The sequence below is a fragment of the Malaclemys terrapin genome, chromosome 24 (assembly GCF_027887155.1).
Source record: "Malaclemys terrapin pileata isolate rMalTer1 chromosome 24, rMalTer1.hap1, whole genome shotgun sequence".
Lineage (NCBI taxonomy): Eukaryota > Metazoa > Chordata > Testudines > Emydidae > Malaclemys > Malaclemys terrapin.
Window position 1 is genome coordinate 2,914,364 of NC_071528.1, and position 21,179 is coordinate 2,935,542.

General features: G+C 55.8%; 1 protein-coding gene across 3 annotated transcripts in view; it reads left to right on the forward strand.

Moving 5' to 3' along the window:
- Window positions 1-21,179, forward strand: part of FBN3 (fibrillin 3) — a 268,187-nt gene that overhangs the window by 230,250 nt on the left and 16,758 nt on the right. For all 3 annotated transcript variants that reach the window (XM_054013785.1, XM_054013787.1, XM_054013786.1), the window contains 11 exons: window positions 172-324; window positions 1,253-1,318; window positions 1,804-1,929; window positions 2,174-2,293; window positions 3,599-3,721; window positions 4,840-4,971; window positions 5,704-5,829; window positions 15,847-16,053; window positions 16,487-16,612; window positions 18,011-18,133; window positions 19,484-19,600. In XM_054013785.1, the coding sequence (XP_053869760.1) occupies window positions 172-324; window positions 1,253-1,318; window positions 1,804-1,929; window positions 2,174-2,293; window positions 3,599-3,721; window positions 4,840-4,971; window positions 5,704-5,829; window positions 15,847-16,053; window positions 16,487-16,612; window positions 18,011-18,133; window positions 19,484-19,600 (1,419 nt within the window). The remainder of the gene's footprint in view (window positions 1-171; window positions 325-1,252; window positions 1,319-1,803; window positions 1,930-2,173; window positions 2,294-3,598; window positions 3,722-4,839; window positions 4,972-5,703; window positions 5,830-15,846; window positions 16,054-16,486; window positions 16,613-18,010; window positions 18,134-19,483; window positions 19,601-21,179) is intronic.

Below are 21,179 nucleotides of genomic sequence, written 5' to 3' on the forward strand. Positions count from 1 at the left end.
GCCGCGTTCTGTGGGTTCCAGGCCCAATCCTGCTCCCATTGCTGTCAGCAGCCAAACTTGTTCACTTACACGCGTGGTGCAGGCTTGGGCCCATACCGCGTGCAGCGTGTCGCCGGGAGGTGCCGCGCCCGCCCCAGACGTCTGTAACATTCTCCCCTCCTACACCTGCAGACACCCGCCAGAGCTTCTGCTTCACCCGCTTCGACAATGGCAAGTGCTCCGTCCCCAAGGCTTTCAACACCACCAAGGCCCGCTGCTGCTGCAGCAAGATGCCCGGAGAGGGCTGGGGCGACCCCTGCGAGCTGTGCCCCCAGGAAGGAAACGGTAGGAGTCAGTGCATCGGATGCAGTAAGGAGCATAGAGCAGGAGCCACTGTGCCCCTCACGGCAGGGACACCCAGCCTGGAGCAGGGATCCCATAAGCCAGTTGTTCTCAATCCAGGGTGCGCGTAATCCTGGGGGTCCGCAGAGATCTTCCAGGGGTACATCAACGCATCTAGAGATTTGCCTAGTTTTACAACAAGCGACATAAAAAGCCCTAGCAAAGTCAGTACAAACTAAAATGTCATCCAGACAGTGCCTTGTGTATACTGGTCTATATACTAGACACTGAAATGTAAGTAAAATATTAATATTCCAACTGATTTATTTTAGAATTATATGGTGAAAATGAGGAAGTCAGCACTTTGTCAGTACTAGTGCGCTGTGACGCGTTTGTATTTTTAGGTCTGATTTTGTAAGCAAGTCGTTAAGTGAGGTGAGACTTGGGGGTACATGAGACAAATCCGACTCCAGAGAGGGGGGGTCTGGAAAGATTGAGAGCTGCTGCCCTCAGGGATGCTTCTCTGTGGGATTGCAGCGCTCTTGGATCCTAGCAGCGCGGAGGCTTCTCTGCCAGGAGAGTTGGAAGGGGGTGCCCCTTAGCGACCGGAGCAGGGTGCTGGGCGTTCAGACCCTGGATTCTGCTATGAGCTCTGCCGCCAATTTGCTGGCAGGCTTTGGACAAGTCACTGCAGTCCTGTGTGCCTCCGGTTCCCAGTGGGGTGCAGTTCATTCCCCTACCTCACGGGGGCACTGTGTGCTTCAAGTATTGGTGTAATCATCAAGCATCATCATTAGTATTAACAAACCCAGCAGAGGTGCTGCTCTGTTGCTCTCCCCGCTGGCTTTCCCAGACGGCATCTCTCACCTGCCTTCCAACTCCAGCTAACAGAAGCAGCTGTTTGCACATCTCATTTTTCTCCTTCTCCCAGTTGCCTTCCAGGAGCTGTGCCCGTACGGCCATGGGGCTATCCCCGGCCCAGGCGATACCCGGGAAGGTAAGCGCCAGCATTCAGGAAACAGCATGGGCCAAATGGCGCAGTGGGTGGAGTGTGCCAGTAAGTGGTGCTGCACCAGGGACTCGGACCAAGCAGCAGCCAGGCTCGGCTAGTCTGGATAGTCAGAGTGGAGCCCCTGCGCCGGGTGCCCAGAGTGCTAGTTGTGTGGAGGGGCAGGCCCTCAGAGCACTGGCGGCACGGGGGAGAGGATCTCAGGGCGCTGGCGGTATGGAGGGACCAGCCCCTTCGAGCGCTGTCTGCTCAGAGCTGCAGGCCCCCCATGGGCTCAGGCCATGCCATGCTGCACCCTGAGGTCCTCACTCAGTTTTCACTGACTCCAGGGAGGGAGGCCCAGGGACTGTCCCACTGGAATAGGCTGTGGCTTGCGGCTGCTGACCCTACAGGGGGACTGTGTGTGCATGGCAAGGCTACCCACAAATGGGGTCCCAAGAAGGGCCATTCTTATGCAGCATTTCTATCCCCAGATGTGAACGAGTGCGCCGAGAACCTCGGGATCTGCATCAACGGGGCTTGTATTAACACTGACGGCTCCTTCCGCTGCGAGTGTCCCTTTGGCTATAATTTGGATTACACCGGAGTCAACTGTGTGGGTGAGTGTCGCGGCCCTGGGTGGGGGCAGAGGTGGGTGCTGAGTTATTCCGCGACCACCTGCCTAATTCTGGCTTAGACGTTTCTAGCCCTTGCTCTTCCCCCTGAACTCCGGGGTGGAGTTCCTCACTCCCCCACAGGGGCTGCTAGCTTTGCCTGGGGCTGCGTGAATGCACCGGCTGCAGGAAGACGCCAGCCGGAGTCTTTCCTGTGACTGTGCTAACGCCATTCTTGGCCTTCACCCAGATACCGATGAATGCTCCATCGGCAACCCATGTGGGAACGGGACCTGCACCAATGTGGTGGGAGGCTTCGAGTGCACCTGCGACGAGGGATTTGAGCCGGGCCCCATGATGACCTGCGAAGGTAATGTTCCTCTGGGGCATGGGGCACGGTGCCTTTCCCAATGGAGTCCCAGGAGCCCTGCAGTGGGGTCAGTGCAGCCGGTTCTCCCATGCAGCAAGAGCCCCGTCAGTCAGTGGGGGGAAGGGCAGAGTCTGACATCTGTCCCCTCCCCCTTTCCCCAGACCTTCTCTCTCCGGCTGGATCTGGGGTCACATCTGGGGAGGTTTTGGGGTTGTTGGATGCATGTAAAATTATTTCCTGTGAAGGGCAGAGCCCTGAGCACCTCTGCGGGGGCAGAGAGGGGGGCAGAAGGGGAGGCTGTTGGGCTGCCTACTCCAACCAGCTCTCTGGAGCCCATGGCCAGGGGCCTGAGAGAGGGCTTCCCTTCTTAGTGGTGGTTCCTAGTCGTAGCCCCAGAAGGAGGAGTTCTGCCCTCCTTGCCCGCCTGGCATGGCCCACGCCCCACATCTGGAAGGGGGTTCAGGAAGCACAGGGACATAGGTGCCGACCCCATGAGTGCTCCAGGGCTGGAGCACCCACGGAAAATAATAGTGGGTGCCCAGCACCCATCAGCCACAGCTTCTGGGCTGTGCCACCCATCAGCTGTTTGGTTGGCTCAGGGAGGAGGTTGAGGGAGAGCTGAGAGCAGTGAGTGGCAGGTGGGCGGCTGCCTCAGGAAGAGGGCGGAGTGAGGGCAGGAAGAGGCGGGGGGAGTGCGAAACCTCCAGGGAGGGTGGAGTGGGGGCAGAGCGGGGGTGCACGGGGGGCCCCAGCCAGGCAGTGTGCACTGGAACCAGCAGGGTGGGGCAGGAAAGGACTGCGATTCTTGCCCCACATACTCCTCGCCAGGCACTGGCAGTGAGACCAGTGTTGCTAAATCTGTGGCTTTGGCACTGCTGAGGATATGTACCAGCTTTCCCCAGCAGGTGGCTCTGTGCTGGGCACTAGGCTCTAGGGCAGGGGTTCTCAAACTGGGGGTTGGGACCCCTCAGGGGGTCGCGAGATTTTTACCTGGGGGGGTTGCAAGCTGTCAGCCTCCACCCCAAACCCCGCTATATAAACAAGTGTTTGTAATTTAGTGGGGGGGTCGCACTCAGAGGCTTTCTGTGTGAAAGGGGTCACCAGAACAAACATTGGAGAACCACTGCTCTACGGGTTGGGGATCCGGGTGCATCTCAGCACTCACTGCCTACACCACAGCAGGGCACAGAACCAGCGTGGTGTCTCCAAGGGATGCACAACGGAGACATTTTGCTGCGGGGGAGCAGCGTGGCAGGCACAGTGTCCTGTGTGCAGGTCAGACTCATTCTCTCTCCTGCCACTCAGATATCAACGAGTGCGCGCTGAACCCCCTGCTCTGCGCCTTCCGCTGCATCAACACCTTCGGCTCCTACGAGTGCACCTGCCCCTTGGGATACACCCTCCGGGAAGACAGGAGAATGTGCAAAGGTAAGGGACAGCTAACCTCCCTTGGAGCTGTCCTGCCCTCCCAGCCTTTCGCCCTTAACCTGCCCCACTGGCACCGGAACGCCAGGCTGCCATCTGGGACACCAGCTTGTCTGCTCTTCCCGGCCCAGGGCTGGTTCCAGCCCCCATGGGGTGTGCGAGCCCCGGCCGTTGAGCCTTGGGATAGTGCTGGCTGGGAATGCGGCCTGGGGGCCTCAGTGTTTATCACGGTGTGTAACCACGTCTGCATACAACGGGCAATGGACCGAGCTGTGCACCGTGTCACATAGCAGAGTGCAGTCAGTGCTGGGTGGGGTTCGCTGTCTGCACCGCAGAACCCCCACCTGGGGCTCAACGAGCCAGGCCGAGCCCAGCGCTCCCGGTGTGTGGCCAGCAGGAGTCAGAGCACTCGGAGCCAGCCGGGGGCCCTCACACACACTGGGACGCACCCAGCTCAGCAGCTCTGGCAGCGTCTACTGCGGGAAGCCCTGGGGTGGCCGCAGGTCAGACAGATCCCAGGGGTCGACTGGAACGCGGGCCCTGCTAAGCACAGGAGGGATTCAGTGCTGCACAGCTTTGCCAGCTGTGTCCCATGCAGCTCGGCAGGGCTGGCACTCCAAGGAGCGGGCCGTACTTGGGGGTTGACTCCTTGGGCATGACGCCTGGGCTCACAGTACCTGGCCCGGCAGGACTGGGGCCCTCGTGTACCCAGAGGATTTCAAGGTCCCTGTGCCAGCTGGTTAGAGTGCAGGCCGAACACTGCCCCCTGGAGCTGATGCAGGAGCTGCACTGCAGCCTGGCTCTTCCTCTCCACATTCCCTGCCCCTCCGGCAGGGCTGTGTGAGCAGCACACGCCTCTTCTGTTAGTCACAGCTCCTCTTTGCAGTGGCAGGTTGGCATTAAGTCCAGTGGTTAGAGCAGGTAACTGGCATTCGATCTCTGGCTCTGCCCCTGACCTGCTGGGTGATCGTGGGCAAGTCACCTCTCTGTGCCTCTGCTTCGCCAGCTGTCACGCTGGGAGCAGGAGCCCTCACTGCTCCCCTGGGTAATGAATGGCTGTCGGGGAGCGCTCAGGCCCACAGGAAGCTGCGTGGGCTCATTCGCTTTGGTGTTGGTTGCAGATCTGGACGAGTGCACAGAAGGCCTCCATGACTGCGAGTCTCGAGGGATGATGTGCAAGAACCTCATTGGTACCTTCATGTGCATCTGCCCCCCAGGAATGCAGCGCAGACCCGACGGAGAGGGCTGTACAGGTACCGGTCAGCTGGATGGAGGGAGGCATTAACCACAGGGCCAGTGTCCATCTCCCTTCCACACTTCTAGCTGTGGAACTGTCTGTCCAGCTCCGTTCCTGAGCTGTCCGATTAGCCACCCGTCAGCCAGACCTTGCCCTGAACTCCCGAGGCTGCTACTCCTGTTGCATTAGTGCCCAAAGGCATGTTCAGGGCCAGGGCTCCACTGTGCAGTGCATGGCACCAGCCCATGGTCAGACCCAGCAGCGTTTGATTGTGGCCTTTCCCCAGGCCCTCTGCACATCCCTCTCCTGCACTGAGCTGTCAGAAGTGTCCGCATCTGAGTTACACTGGAGAATACTGGCCAGTCCTGGCCTGCATCATGTCCCCTGGTGCCACCACATGGATGCAAAGGGCACGGAAAGCTGCCCTAAGGGATACTGGGGAATAGCCAGTTTGCTGCCCAGCCCATGGGCCCAGGGGCAGGTTGAGGGCAGGAGGTGGGAGGAGGGTGGTGTAGCTGGAGAGCACTGCACTCAGTGATCCCCCCAGTGTAACAGCTGGAACATGCTGGGGCACGCTAGAGCTGTCCTGAGTTTTTGGGGTAAATTAGACCTTATCCTGGGAAGTGTCTGCTGCTTTGCTGTGGTGCTGTTGCGGCTCCATCCCGCTCATCGGTGGCCCCTGGTTCTCAGGAACCTGAGTCTACAGACACATTGTGTTCGAGCCATTGACCAATTCCCTTCCTCCTAGATGAGAATGAATGCCGCACCAAGCCGGGGATCTGCCCCAACGGCCGCTGTGTTAACACTGTGGGCAGCTATCGGTGTGACTGCAATGAAGGCTTCCAAGCCAGCGCCTCAGGCACCGAATGCATCGGTAATTAACGTGCACAGCTTCACACAGCTCCTACCCGTGCTGAGCGAGTCTTGGTCTGGAAGCGGGGGGGCTTGTCTGGTCCTGTGGGAGTGGAGAAGTCACACACCAGCCTAGTCTCTTCCCCTGGATGAGCTGAGGTGCCGGGAGCCTGGGCTGAGCCTGGGAGAACTGGGCCGTGTGTTTGCAGCATGGTGTTGCTGTTCAGAGGCCCAGGTGGTATGTGGGGCCTGTCCAGCAGTCCCTGTCGCTATCTGGGAGGTGCTGATGCCTCTCTGTGCCCCTCCCCTGGGGCACCATGTCCATCGGGGCAGCTCTGCCCCGGGACAGCATTGCCAAGAGCAGATTGTGCAGGGGATGAGCTATGAGTGCCAGAGCTGGCTGGGTTAAATGGAGACGTGTAATTACTGGGCTCGGCTGTTCTCTGTGGTGGCAGATGACAGAACAAGGAGCAATGGTCTCAAGTTGCAGTGGGGGAGGTCCAGGTTGGATATTAGGAAACACTGTTTCACTAGGAGGGTGGTGAAGCACTGGAATGCGTTACCTAGGGAGGCGGTGGAGTCTCCTTCCTTGGAGGTTTTTAAGGCCTGGCTTGACAAAGCCGTGGCTGGGATGATTTAGTTGGGGATTGGTCCTGCCATGAGCAGGGGGTTGGACTAGATACCTCCTGAGGTCCCTTCCAACCCTGATGTTCTATGATTCTATGGGCTGCCCAGCACACCGCGCCCCGAGGCTGCCAGCTGTACCACATCTCAGTGCTTCGGCAGCTAGACCCTGCAGGCACTAGCCGCGCTGGGACCCAGGAACCAGCCGACACACGCCAAGGGAGAGGGCATTTTCCTAGGGCTGGCAGGAAAGGGAAGGGTTCCAGGTACCCTGCACACAGAGACTTAAACACTTAAGAGTTCAAAGTGAGCGATAGCACTTCCGGCTGGGATCCCTGGGCAGTCCAGTGTAGAGCCAGGGCTCTTCCAGCGCAGTGCCTGGGGTGCCCTCTCAGGCCAGTAGGCACTTGCAGGGTTCCAGGCCTGGCTCAGTGTCTCTCACTGAAGCCCTTCTGCACTGGCTCCCTGCCCAGCCACTGCTGCTCCCACATACATCCCACACAGGCCTGCACCCACCTGTGACGTCCGGCAGTCACAGTCTGTTCCACGCGCAGCTGTCCACAGTTTCTTGGGCTTCTCTCCAGCTCCCTGCTGCCTCGTGGATGTTGCTTCAGCTTCCAGTCAGAGCCCAGAAACTTCCTGGCTCAGGACCTTTCCCCTTACCTGGCCTGCGGAAAGGTCTGGGCAGAGGAGAGGGGGCTGCAGTGTAACTCCAACAATCAGAGCGTGACACTCCCAGGGCTGGCTCTAGGCACCAGCAAACCAAGCATGTGCTTGGGGCAGCACAATTTCGGGGGCGGCATTCCGGAGGGGTTTTTTTTGTTTTGTTTTGTTTGCTTCAGCAGTTGCGCTCCCGTTTTTTGCAGGGTTTATTTTTTTATTTTTTTGCACTTGGGGCGGCAAAAAACCTAGAGCCGGCTCTGGACACTCCTAGCGCTGTTGGTCAGCGAGGCTTCTCAGGAGAGCAAGGGCTGCCCCGTCTGTCCCTGCGGATGGGAGGGTTAGCCTAGGGACCACACCGAGCTGTTACCTATTTGTTCTGGGAGTGCCCCCACTGGGCTGTACAAGGGTCTGGCAGTACAAGGGGACAGAGGAAAGGTGTGTGTGCTCGCCACGTGCACCGGTGCCGGAAGTTTTTCCCTTAGCAGTATCCCTTAGCATAGAGTGGGAGCACCGCTGCGACCCCTGGAGTGGCGCCGACATATCGCACCATAAAGGGGGCTGCGCGCTCCCCCCACCCTCAGTTCCTTCTTGCCGCCAGTGAAGGTAGTCGGAACTTGTTCCAGCTTAGCTTAGCTGCAGAGTTTCTAGCTTAGTGGTATCTAGTTTCACTGATCTCGTATCTTACTGAATTTTCTTTCGCGAGTGCCTGGCTCGGGGCATGGCCCATGGCCCAGGCTTCAAGTCGTGCAACTCCTGTCACAACTCCATGCCCAGAAGCGATCCTCACTCTCAGTGTCTTCGCTGTCTGGGCGAGTCTCACGTTAGTGACAAGTGCAAGATCTGCCACTCCTTCAAGCCCCGGACAAAGAAGGAGTGTGAGATCCGACTCCGAGCTCTTTTAATGGAGTCAGCATTGGCCCCGGCACTGGTGCATCGAGCCGACACCGCGCCGGATTCCGCGTCTTCAGCGCGTGGTGAAGCGCCTTCGGTGCGCCGTTCTGAATCGGCACCCGGTACCGTATCCTCGGTGCGCAGCGAGACGCTGTCGACATCCCGGCACCGCTCCCCAGCTAAGAAGCCAGGGCAGTCTCAGCGGTGCCGAGAGAAGGACAGGGGTGAGGCCAGACCCAAGTTGGGCAGCCCGCGATCCCCATCGGGATAGAGACCTCCGACTCGGGCTGAGCGGAGTAGTCCAGTCCCGTCCGCGCGAGCCTCACCAGAGGTACGCATGCCTTCGACGCCAGAGGCAGCTCAGGCCGCGCGTGACATCTTAGCGCTTCTGGTGCCGGGAGCACCGCCTCAGTCGGGCCCCCGATCCCGTGGGAAGCCACCTTTGGGCGCCCATCAGCCCTCCCCAGAGGTGTTGGAGGTCGAGGCACCGTCCCGGGTCCAGGTGCCGAGCAGAGCCCTGAGACGCACATCGACTCCGCGTCCGGACTCTTCGACAAGCACTGACTCCAGCACCAAACCCGGACGTGGAGCCCACGGTGCCGTTGGCCGCCGAAGGCGCCACACCGTCCATTTCTTCAGCACAGGGCGATTCGGTTGCGGTGCTGCCTCCCTCTTCCCAAGAGGACTTTAAAGCACATCAAGAGCTGCTTCGGAGGGTGGCAGCCAACCTTGAGCTCCGGGCCGAGGAGATGGAGGAGCCCTCCGATACTCTCTTCAATGTCCTCACCTCCTCATTACCGGGGCCATGTGGTGCTCCCTTTCCACCAGGGAGTCGCCAATATCACCACGGGCCTTTGGCAGACCCCGGCCACTCTCGGGCCTATTTCCAAGAAGGCTGAGAGGAAGTACTTCGTCCCCGCGAGGGATCTCGAGTAACTTTACACCCACCCAGCTCCAAACTCCCTGGTGGTAGAATCGGTCCACCACCGAGAGCGGAATGGCCAGCCCACGCCAAAAGACAAGGATGCTTGTAGACTTGATACCTTTTGGAAAAAGGTTTATTCGTCAGCGAGTTTCCAGCTCAGAGTGGCCAACCACCAGGTGCTTCTGAGCCATTACGAGTTTAATCTCTGGGGATCCCTCCCCAGGTTTGAGCCCCTCATTCCTGACAAGAATGCAAAGGAGTTCCGGGCGCTGATTGAGGAGGGTGCGACCGCCGCCAAAGCGGCTCTCCAGGCAGCTTCGGATGCGGCGGACACAGCTGCTCGTTCGATGGCTTCTGCGGTCTCCATGCAACAGGCGTCGTGGCTCTCACTTTCAGGGCTGTCATCAGAATCCCAGTCCATAATGCAGGACCTGCCGTTTGATGGCAAGGCCCTTTTCGTGGACCAGACAGACACCCATCTGCACGGGATGAAGGACTCCCGCACCATCCTGCAGATGCTAGGCCTGTACGTCCCGCCTGCTAAGGACAAGCCCAGGCCTCAACCCTCTGCTCCGCAACCTAGGGGCAAATATGAACCCCCACCTAAGCGGCAGAGGGATCAAAGGCGTCGGTCCCAATGCCAATCCCGCTCGGCCCCACAGCCTGGGGCCTCTAAGGCCAAATGGCCAGGAAAACGGCGGTTTTGACTTGTTGAGGGGGGTCACCGAGCCTGTTGCCAGTGTACCCCCCACCCAATTAATAAAGTTACCTTTTGTAAACCGTTTATCGGACTTCCAACTGCAGTGGTCCCATATCACGTCAGACCAATGGGTCCTCAGCACCATCTCCCAAGGGTACAGGCTGCTGTTTGTTTCCTCCCAACTGTCCCCCATCCGGGCAGCCAGCCAGGGCCCCAGAGCATGCCCTCCTCCTCGGTCAGGAGCCCTCCTCCTCTCTCTGGGAGCGGTGGAAAGGCTACCACGGGAATACCAGGGCAGGGGCTTTTACTCCAGGTATTTCCTCATCCCCAAGGCGAAGGGCGGGCTTCAGCCCATCCTCGACCTGCGGAATCTCAACCAGTTTCTGGTGCATTGCAAATTCCGCATGGTATCCCTGGCCTCTATTATTCCATCCCTAGACAAGGGAGATTGGTTTACGGCGCTGGACCTCCAGGATGCGTACTTTCACATCCACATTTTCGAGAGTCACAGGCGCTTCCTCCGTTTCCTGGTGGGTCAGGACCATTTCCAATTTACGGTCCTCCCCTTTGGCCTTTCTACTGCCCCCAGGATATTTACAAAATGTATGGCGGTGGTGGCAGCCCACCACAGGAGGAAAGGGCTGCAGATCTTCCCCTACCTCGACGACTGGCTGCTCAAGGGCCGATCTCGCGCTCTGGTGCAACAGCAGACGAGCTTCCTGCTAGACACCTGCGGAGCTCTAGGCCTACTGGTAAATGAGGAGAAATCCACGTTAATTCCGGTTCAGTGCATGAGCTTTATAGGGGCGCTGTTAGATTCCCGGGTGGCCACGGCTTCCTCCCACGGGACAGATTCAAGATGCTCAAAGCTCTCATCAACTCGGTCATGGACTTTGCAGTAACCACGGCGCGGGTGTGTCTCCAAATCCTAGGCCACATGGCAGCGTGCACCTATGTGGTGAGACATGCCAGGCTTTGGATGTGGCCCCTTCAGCTCTGGCTGGCCTCCTTGTATTCCCAGGCCAGGGATGGCCTGGACAAGGTGGTCACAGTGCCCCCCAGGGTGGTGGCAGGCCTCCAATGGTGGTCCCTCCCGAGCAACATGCTTCAGGGTATTCCCTTCCGAGAGCCTCCTCCCTCACTAGATCTAGTGTCGGACGCCTCGGACCTGGGTTGGGGAGTCCACGTGGGGGAATTCAGGACCCAGGGTATGTGGTCACCAGAGGAATGTCAGGGAGCTCAGGGCCGTACGCCTGGCGTGCTTGGTATTTCGCCAGCACATACAGGGCAGGGTGGTCAGAGTCTTCACGGACAACACGACCGCCCTGTATTATGTCAACAAGCCGGGGGGCACGCGTTCCCGGGCCTTACGCCAGGAAGCCCAGCTCCTGTAGGAGTTCTGTATAGACCACAATATACTCCTGCGGGCTGTTTACCTGCCCGGCAAGAGCAACACGCTCGCGGACCGCCTGAGTAGAGTATTCTCCCAACAGCACGACTGGTCCCTGCACAAAGAGGTGGCCAGGTGGATCTTCCTACAGTGGGGTGCTCCCCAGGTAGACCTGTTCGCCACCACCCAGAATCAACAGTGTCCTCGATTCTGCTCCAGAGCAGGAGACGGCGACGGGGCGCTATTGGATGCATTCCTGCTCCCATGGTCGGGGCCCCTGTTGTACGCCTTCCCGCCCTTCCCGCCCTTCCCCTTAATAGACAGGGTCCTACAGAAGGTGAAGTCAGACGGGGCAAGGATTATCCTCAGAGCCCCGGATTGGGCCCGTCAGCATTGGTACAGGACCCTACTGCAACTCTTAGCGCCCCCCGTAGGCTGCCGCTCCGCCTGGACCTCCTCTCCCAGGAGCAGGAGGAAGGTTGTCTCCTCCATCCCAACCTAGCCGCGCTCCACCTGACAGCGTGGCTGCTCCATGGTTAAATAAGCAGGAGGGGAGGTGTTCTGAGGCTGTAAGACGGGTCCTGCTGGAAAGTAGGAAACCCTCCATGCGACGAACCTACCTGGCTAAGTGGTGTAGGTTCTCTATGTGGGTGAGAGATAGAGGTTCCTCTCCCTCTTCCACGTCTATCCAGCTTGTCCTCGATTACCTTCTGTCCCTTCGGACCCAAGGCCTGACGCCCTCCTCCATCAGGGTGCACCTGGCGGCCATTTCGGCTTTCCACCCCCCAGTGCAGGGCCTGTCGGTATTCTCGCATCACATGACGGCCAGTTTCTGAAAGGGTTAGATCGGGCAGTCCCTTATGCCAGACCCCCGATCCGGCTCTGGGACCTGAACCTAGTGCTCTCCCACCTTACAGGGCCTCTCTTTGAGCCTTTAGCCACGTGCTCGTGATCCCACCTGTCGTGGAAGGTGGCATTCCTAGTGGCCATCACCTCAGCCCACTGGGTCTCGGAGCTCAGGGCCCTGACTTCTGAACCGCCGTATACGGTTTTCCATAAGGATAAGGTTCAGCTCCGCCCTCACCCTGCTTTTTTGCCGAAGGTAGTCTCGGCTTTTCACATGGATCAGGATATTTTCCTTCCGATCCTGTTTCCTAAGCCCCATTCCTCCAATGAGGAACGACGCCTGCACATGTTAGACGTGCGCAGAGCGTTGGCCTTTTACTTAGACAGAACCGGGCCATTTAGGAAGTCCCCCCAGCTTTTTATTGCTTTGGCTGAGCGCATGAGGGGACGACTGGTGTCCACCCAGCGATCTCCCGCTGGATCACCTCGTGCATTCGCACCTGTTACGACCTGGCAGGGATGCCCCCGCCTCCTATAGTGAAGGCTCATTCGACAAGAGCCCAGGTCTCGTCAGCGGCCTATGTGGCTCATGTCCCCATTCCGGACATCTGTAGGGCTGCTACGTGGTCCTCTGTCCACACTTTTTCATCGCACTATGCGATCGTCTCCCAAACGAGGGATGACGCCGGGTTTGGTAGGGCGGTGCTCCGCCCGGGTAACACTTAACACTCCTACCCACCTCCATCAGGTATAGCTTGGAGTCACCTATGGTGGAATACACATGAGCAATCACTCAAAGAAGAAAGGACAGTTACCTGTTCCGTAACTGGCGTTCTTCGAGATGTGTTGCTCAAGTGTATTCCACATCCCGCCCTCCTTCCCCTCTGTCGGAGTTGTCTGGCAAGAAGGAACTGAGGGTGGGGGGAGCACGCAGCCCCCTTTATGGCGCGATATGTCGGCGCCACTCCAGGGGTTGCAGCGGTGCTCCCCCTCTACAGATACTGCTAAGGGAAAAACTTCTGGCACCAGTGCACGTGGCAAGCATGCACACCTATAGTGGAATACACTGAGCAACACATCTCAAAGAATGCCAGTTACGGAACAGGTAACTGTCCTTTCAGTACAGATCAATGTGTAAAGCGTCTCTGAATTGTCCTGGTTTTCTAATTATGTAACCCAAACATGTAACAACTTGCTCATCAGGCTGTCCGTTAGTTGTAACGACTGGCTGTGGTTGTTCTGGAATTCTTGTTCTGCATCTGCCATCCATAGAGTTTGCTCTGTTAATTGTTCTTTCTGAGGAACATGCTGTAGATGTCGATGGTTTATTTTGAACTCTCCACTGTCAGTGTCAATCATAAATGATCTAGGCACTGAATTTTTTTTCTTTACAACAGCTGGATTTGCCCATCCTTTTTCTCTATCCAATCTGACACAAACGATGTCCCCAGGTTCTAGACCCTGCTGTTCTCTAATGAGCGAAGACTGTTGTAAAAGTGTCATGAGATCTTTTTGCCTTTTTATCCAATTTAGCTACTCTCTTCATGTCTGGCCACTTTGGAAAGAGATTCTTGCCCAAAGTTGGAACAGTAGTTCTGAGTTGTCTCCCCAACAGGAGTTGTGCGGGACTGTATCCAGTAGTTCCTGTTGGTGTTGATCTGTAGCTCAGAAGAGCAAGGAATGGATCTTGCTGCTGTAGGATTTTGCTGGCTCTCTCAGCCTTTCCATTGACTTGTGGGTAATGTGGACTGCTAGTAATATGATCAAAATCATATTTCATTTGGAATGACTTAAGTGGACCTCCTTTCAAAAGTCCACTAATATCAAATCCTCCATCAAGTTCTTCCACCTTTCTTACTAAGCCCATCCTGGCTGCCATGCTGTGGCAGAGAAGGTCATTGGTCTTTGATCCTTTGATCACATGCACTCTGAATGCAAAGCTTCTGTCTCTGTAAGCTGTTTCTGTTTTAAATTGACCCATACAATTCAGATACCTCCAGGGCTAGTCAGTTGTGTCCAGTGACTTCAGCTCTGGAAGGGGTTGGCAGTGATTGTAAGTCCCTTCTGAGATGGTTGTGACATCAGCTCCTCGGTCAGTTTTAAAGTCAATTGTCTTGCCATGAATGTTCAGTTTCACTTTCCAGGCAGGGTCTGCGTGGTCACAAGTGATAGATCCCAGAAACAATGGCTCTTGATTGTCTGTAATATGAGTCAACTCCCTGACTGCTTTGATGCAGCAAACAGCTGCAAAATGCCCATAGTTTCTGCATGTATTACACCTTGCGCCTCTGGCTGGCCATGCATCCTCTTTTGGGTTATGTTTTTTTCCACACCCTGTGCATGTACGCTGGAATTTGTCCCTCTTAGCCTGGGGTTTTATCGTAGAATTATAGGGTTAGAAGGAACCGCAAGGGTCATCTAGTTTAACCCCCTGCCAAGATGCAGGATTTGTTGTGTCTAAACCATCAAATACTCCAGTGTCTGTTTACAGCTTCTAAGTTAGTGTCAGGTTTTTCAAATTGCTCCTGCCTTTTGTTCTGTTGATTGACTAGTTCAGACTGCTTTGCTATCTGGATAGCTGTGACTAGGGCTCTCTTCAGTTGTAGCTCCTGTGAAAGGTTTTTATCTGTGAATCCAACAATCAGCCTGTCTCTGATATTTTCATGTTTTGCTTTCCCAAAATCAGTTTTCAGCCAATGCATGCAGAGCTCTTATAAAACATTCAACCTTTTCCCCTGGTTCTTGAATTCTCTGGTGAGAACATGCTCTTTCATAAACCACATTTCTCGAAGGTATAAAATATGCATCAAACACAGCCAGAACAGTTTCATAGTCAGCTTTGTGACTGTCTTTAATAAAGTCATATGATTTCAAGTTATGCTGCGGCCTGCTTCCCCATAGCATAAATTAAAGAAGATGCCTGAATATCTCCAGTGTCTTTATGCAGCTTTGTAGCAATTTGAAATCTTGCAAAATACTGCCTCTAGTCTGTTCATTGTGAAAGTTTGTCAACGCTGAAGGTCTCTGAGGCACTGAAGAGTGGCGTGTTGATGAGATCCTCCAACCTGTGTTGCTTTGTTCCGGCTGTTTGTTCTCCTCTGGCACTAGCTTACTTCTGACTTCATGTCATGTGCTTCTTCTGTGTGGTATATTGCAAGGCTGCAGCTAGCAGATCAAGCTTCTGTATCAGACAGAGACTGACAACTGAGCTTCCTTATGAGATAGATAGACACCAGATTTGTTCATTATAAGATCCTTTAATGCTCTCCCAGGTATGGCTGAGGTTAGCTTAGCCTGTGCATTTTGCATCTAGTGGCTGAACAGTGTAATACAGTTTAGCATTCCATTACATAGACATTGCGGCAAGGGTGGTCGCTTGGGCTGGCGTCCTGAGGTCAGAGCTGGAGGGTCAGGCCAGGTGGGCTTGGACTCAGGCAGCTAGCTCAAGCTGCCTCCCACCCCACAATGTCCATGCTGTTATTTTTAGCACACTACTCGGTCTGAGCTTGTGTCAGTCTGTCTACCCACACTGGAAATCCCACCTCCCAGCTGCAGTGTGGACATACCCAAAGAGGAACTTCCATGCAGGTAGGCTCAGGGAGGTCGCACCAAGCCGAGGGGCTGACATAGAGGGGCTGGGGATTCCAGGCTAGAGTGGACAAAGCACTAGATATGTCCTGCAGGGAACAATCCTGGCCCAGCTCCCCAGAGGGTGCGCATAGGGTCTGCCCCTGATGTGACTCTGAGATGCTAGGCTGGCCTATCTGACACCAGCTCTGCCCACCGGCATCCCCCAAGTTGCAGAGTAGACCTGTACATAACATTGGGGCTGGTCACACCCCATCCACAGCCAGTTATGGGCCCTGAATACAGACATGTCAAGCAGCACTTCTACCTGCTGCAAGTCCAGGTGTCCTCTCCCACCACTGTCTCCAGCTCCCTTGTCGCGGCTGGCGCTGGCACCATCCCCGTCACTGCACTCCTCTCTTTCTTTGCTCAGACACCCGCCAGGGATTCTGCTTCACTGAAGTGCTGCAGACCATGTGCCAGATGTCCTCCACCAACCGCAATCCGGTCACCAAGTCTGAGTGCTGCTGCAATGGTGCCCGCGGCTGGGGGACCCAGTGTGAGCTCTGCCCGCTCCCAGGAACCACCCAGCACAAAAAGATGTGTCCACATGGGCCTGGGTACACCACCGATGGGCGAGGTACGTGCCAGGCTGCTCAGTGCCTACAGGATGGGGATAGGCGGGTGGGTAATGGGCCGGGCATGCGCCCCACATGGTGTCTGCTAGCCCTTGGTGTCCGGGTGCACAGCAGCACCTCTCCCTTGTACATGCTCTGCCAGTGCCAGGCCAGTGCAGTGTCTGCTCCCCCAGGGTCCCAAATCACCCTGTGGGGGATGGGTGCAGGCTGGGTGCACCAGCTGGAGCAGGCTGCACCTTCAAAGGGCAGGCACTGTGTGTGCACTCCTCTGGGGAAGGCAGGATTGATCCCCCAGGGCACAGCCCTCAGAGGTCCCCCTGGGGTGGAGCAACTGCACACGGCCCTTGCCCAGTGTGGAGGCTGAACCCCTCCACCATGGCAGGCAGAGGCTGGGTGCCCTGACGCATTGCTTTGATGAGTCCCTCCATCCTCCAGACATCGATGAGTGCAAGGTGCTGCCCAACCTCTGCAGAAATGGACAGTGCATCAACAGCATCGGCTCCTTCCGCTGTCACTGCAAGCTGGGCTATACCACCGACATCACGGGCACAGCCTGCATGGGTGAGTCAGACCCAGCACCTCCTGGCCTTCACAGTGCCCCTGGGCTGTGCCCTGCGGCTCTCCTGTCCGCCTTCCATGCAGCTGGGATTACAGGGGCTGTTCCCAACCCTCTGCAGCGTGGGGCACTGCCCCACACTCCCAGCACAAAGAACCTGCCCAGTTCCTGTCTCGGTCACATGCTGGTTAACCCCATATCTCCGGGCCACATTCCTATCTCAGTCAGACGCTGGTTAACCCCGGAGTTTCGGGACCACGTTCCTGTCTCGGTCACACGATGGTTAACCCCGTAGTCTCCGGGCCACGTTCCTGTCTCGGTCACACGCTGGTTAACCCCGTAGTCTCCAGGCCACGTTCCTGTGTCGGTCACACGCTGGTTAACCCCGTAGTCTCCGGGCCACGTCCCTGTCTCGGTCACACGCTGGTTAACCCTGACATTTCCATGCCAGGCACACACACACACATTGTTTTTGCCTCTTTTATCACAAGCACAGACCGTTGCCCAAATGCAAACCTCTCTGCTTCCCTGGCCCAGCCTTGTCCTTTGTCCTGAAGGCTCAAGCATGCAGCTGGGAATAAATTGAAGAGCCTGAGGTCCTCCACAGAGAATGCTGTCACCAGCAGCCATGTACTCAGATCTAGGGGCTGCTATCCAATGTGCCCCTGACCAGCCCTGTTGATTGAGCTGACGTCCTAGGAGGCCAGCACCCAAAGGCCTTCCTAGATCCAAGCCAGCCCCCAGAATGGCAGCAAGAAGGAAATGGGACAGCCATGGCAGCAATGCTGTCCTGCAGCACCGAGGAGACCTGTAGAGCCCTGGGCACACAGGGGGCATGACTTGCAGTGGGCACTCTGTTGCAGTTCCCTTTCACTGATCCACCCCACTCCCAGCTTGGGGTCCCTTCCCAGCATGCCCCAGCAAGGTGCCTAGGTGAGGAGTCTCTGTCACCTGCTTTCTACATGGAGCAGGAGATGGGAAGTGCCTAGCGTGAGCCCTGGTGCAATGAGCCCTCTGGTCACTGCAAACCCAGCCTGCTGTCCATGTGTCAGTGGGCTGCGCCTGTCCGAGTCAGGCCCTTCGGTATGAGGTTATCACACCCCCCTCACACCAGGGCACTCGCTGCGAGCACGTCTCACTCCCCTGGCAAAGGGAAGGGAAGGCATCACTAATTGTAGTTCGAAGGTGCCAGGCACCAAGTAACTGCCACTGCCCATTGTTGTCGGGGGGGGGGCGGTAGGAGGGGCTGTTCTTCTGGGCTGAGTCACCAGGCCCCAGGTAGGAAACAGCCGGTTAAGCAGGAAGTTCCATTTGATGAGAGTCCTCGTGTTTCCAATGGGCCATCACCCAGCTCAGCCCACAGACATGTTCCTGCTGACTTGTCCTGTTTCTCTTGAGTCTAGATCTGGATGAGTGTAACCAGTCTCCTAAGCCATGTAACTTCATCTGCAAGAACACGGAGGGCAGCTACCAGTGCTCCTGCCCCAGGGGGTACATCCTCCAGGAAGACGGAAAGACCTGCAAAGGTACCGGCCCAAGGACAGGAGGCAGCAGAGGCCCTGCCCTGCCTCTCCCTGTGCTGCAGCGCAGGTTGTGCAACCATGGCTTGGCTTTGAGGGGAGCCATGTCCCTGAGATCGTGCTCTCCGCTGTCATTCAGCTTCCGGGCCCAAGTGCAGTGACACAAGGACACGCAGTGGAGTGCGTGTGGCTGAACTCCCAGCCCCATTGACGTCAATGGGGTCAGGATTTCACCCTCTCTCCTGGCTCCTCAGCAATATTCTGAACAGCTCCCAGGCCCTGTGCTGCCTCCCCAACAGCGTGCAAGCTCTTGAGCCAGCTACTACAACTGTACGGCATCTGGGTTGCCCTCCAGCCCCTGGGGCCAGGGCCGGCTCTAGGCCCCAGCAAAACAAGCTGCTGCTTGGGACGGCATGGCCGGCGCCAGAATGCCGCCCCTAAAAATGTGCCCCGGCCGCCCTAGCTCACCTCCGCTGCTGCTGCCACGGCGCGCAAAACAGCTGATTCGTGCGCCGCTACTCGCCCTCCCTCCCAGGCTCTCAAACCCGGGAGGGGGGGGAGATCCCGAGCGGCCGCGGCACGGCGCCGCTTCTCCCCCTCCCTCCTAGGCTTGAGAGCCTGGGGGGAGGAGGCAGGGCTGGGGATTTGGGGAAGGGGTGGAGTTGAGGCGGGGCCGGGGGTGGGGTAATTAAATAAGGGGGGGGGCGGCCAAAATTGTTTTTGCTTTGGGCGGCAAAAATCCTAGAGCCGGCCCTGCCTGGGGCTGACAGCTAGACCTCACCCTTCACTGTCTGCTCTCCTGGGGCCCGTGCCTTACACAAAGGTGCACTTGCCTGCATCCCTGGGGCACCAGGCCACACTCAGCTCTCACTCAGCACCATAGCTATTGCTGCCAACCAAGCGTCTGGTGTGCTGGGCAGAGTTAGTGTTAGTGGCTGTGGCTGGCTCTCGGAATCTGGTGCATCTGGCTGGGGGCGTGCATGCCCTACAGGAGTCTGGGAGTGTGAGACCGGGGTCATGCAGCTAGTGGAAAAGATTTCCACGAGGCAGTGAACAATTTCATTGTCTTCTACATGCCTTGATACATGGTTCTGCAAGTAGGGCCAGGGCACAAGTACCAGGGCAGGGTCGAGTGTGAGGCACAGATTGCCACAGGTGTGTTCCCTGCACAAGGGCCAATCCCACTCCAGTTCCTGCCTCTCTGGCCTGCCCTGGGACAGGGTGGCTCTGCACAGTCCTGGCTGCCCGGCACAGAGCGGCTCAGAGGACCCCTGTACTATGTGTGGCTCAGTATAGTAACACGAGTGCGAGACAGGGCTAACTATTGGCAACGTGGGCTTGTGTTTGTTGCCTTAGACTTGGATGAATGCTCCACCAAGCAGCACAACTGCCAGTTCCTGTGTGTGAATGTCATTGGTGGATTCAACTGTAAATGCCCCCCTGGATTCACTCAGCACCACTCCTCCTGCATCGGTGAGTAACGCCAGCTCTAGCAACTCCCCCGCCCACCGTTGCCACCAGCAGCACCCTGGGGAGCCTGGAGGGAAATGCTTCTTTCAGCCCCCTGCTCTGACTGCAGGGTCTGGACAACCAACAAGAGGTGAAGCCCTTTTAGATTTGGTACTGGTGAGTAGTAAGAACCTCACAAAAGAACTGGTTGTAGGGAACAACCTTGTTTCAAGTGATCATGAGCTAATTCAGTTTAAACTAAATGGAAGACTAAACAAAAATAGATCTGCAACTACGGGCCTTGATTTCAAAAGGGCAAACTTTAAAAAGTGAAGGGAACTAGTTAGGGAAGTGGACTGGATAGAAGAACTCGGGGATCTGAATCTGTAGGAGGTTTGGAATTACTTTAAGTCAAAGTTGCAGAAACTATCTGGCACCTGCATCACAACCACAGGGAAAAATTCATAGGGAAGGGTTTCAGACCAAGCTGGATGAACAAGCATCTCAAACAGATGATTAAGAGAAAGCAGAAAGCCTACAAGGAATGGAAAATGAGATGGATCAGCAAGGAAAGCTATCTCTTGGAGGTCAGAAATTGTAGGGATAAAGTGAGAACTGCCAAGAGCCAAGCAGAATGGACCTTGCAAAGGGAATTAAAACCAATAGTAAAAGGTTCTATAGTCAGATAAATAAAAAAAAAAAAAACAAGGAAAGAAGAAGTGTGACCGCTAAACACTGAGGATGGGGTGGAGATTAAAGATAATCTAGGCATGGCCCAACACCTAAACGGATACTTTGCCTCAGTTTTAAATAGGGGTAATGAGGAGCTGAGGGACAGTGGCAAGGTGGTTAATGGAAATGAGGATATGGAAGTAGAAATTACTACATCCAAGGTGGAATTCAAACTCAAACAACTTAATGGGACTAAATCGGGGGGCCTGAATAATCTCCATCCAAGAATATAAAAGGAATTCACACATGAAATTGCAAGCCCAATAGCAAGGATTTTTAATGAATCTCTAAACTCGGGGGTCGTACCTTATGACTGGAGAATTGCTAATATAGTTCCTATTTTTTAAGAAAGGAAAAAAAGTTATCCGGGAAACTATAGGCCTGTTAGTTTGACCTCAACTGTATGCAAAGTCTTGCAACAAATTATGAAAGAGAAAGAAGTTATGGACATAGAAGTTAATGGTAATTGGGATAACATACAACATGGTTTTACAGAAGGTAGTTTGTGTCAGACCAACTTGATCTCCTTCTTTGTGAAGATAACTGATTTTTTAGAGAAAGGAAATGCAGTAGATCTAACCTATCTGGATTTCAGTAAGGCATTTGGTACAGTTCCACATGGAAAATTATTAGTTAAACTGGAGAAGATGGGGATTAATATGAAAATTGAAAGGTGTATAAGGAACTAGTTAAAAGGAAGACTGGCTAAAGGGGTCATAGAGAAAGGTGAACTCTCAGGCTGGAGGGAGGTTATTAGTGGAGTTCCTCAGGGATCGGTCTTGGGACCAATCTTTAACATTCTTATTAACGACGTTGCCACAAAAAGTGGGAATGCGCTAATAAAATTAGCAGATGACACAAAGTTGGGGGG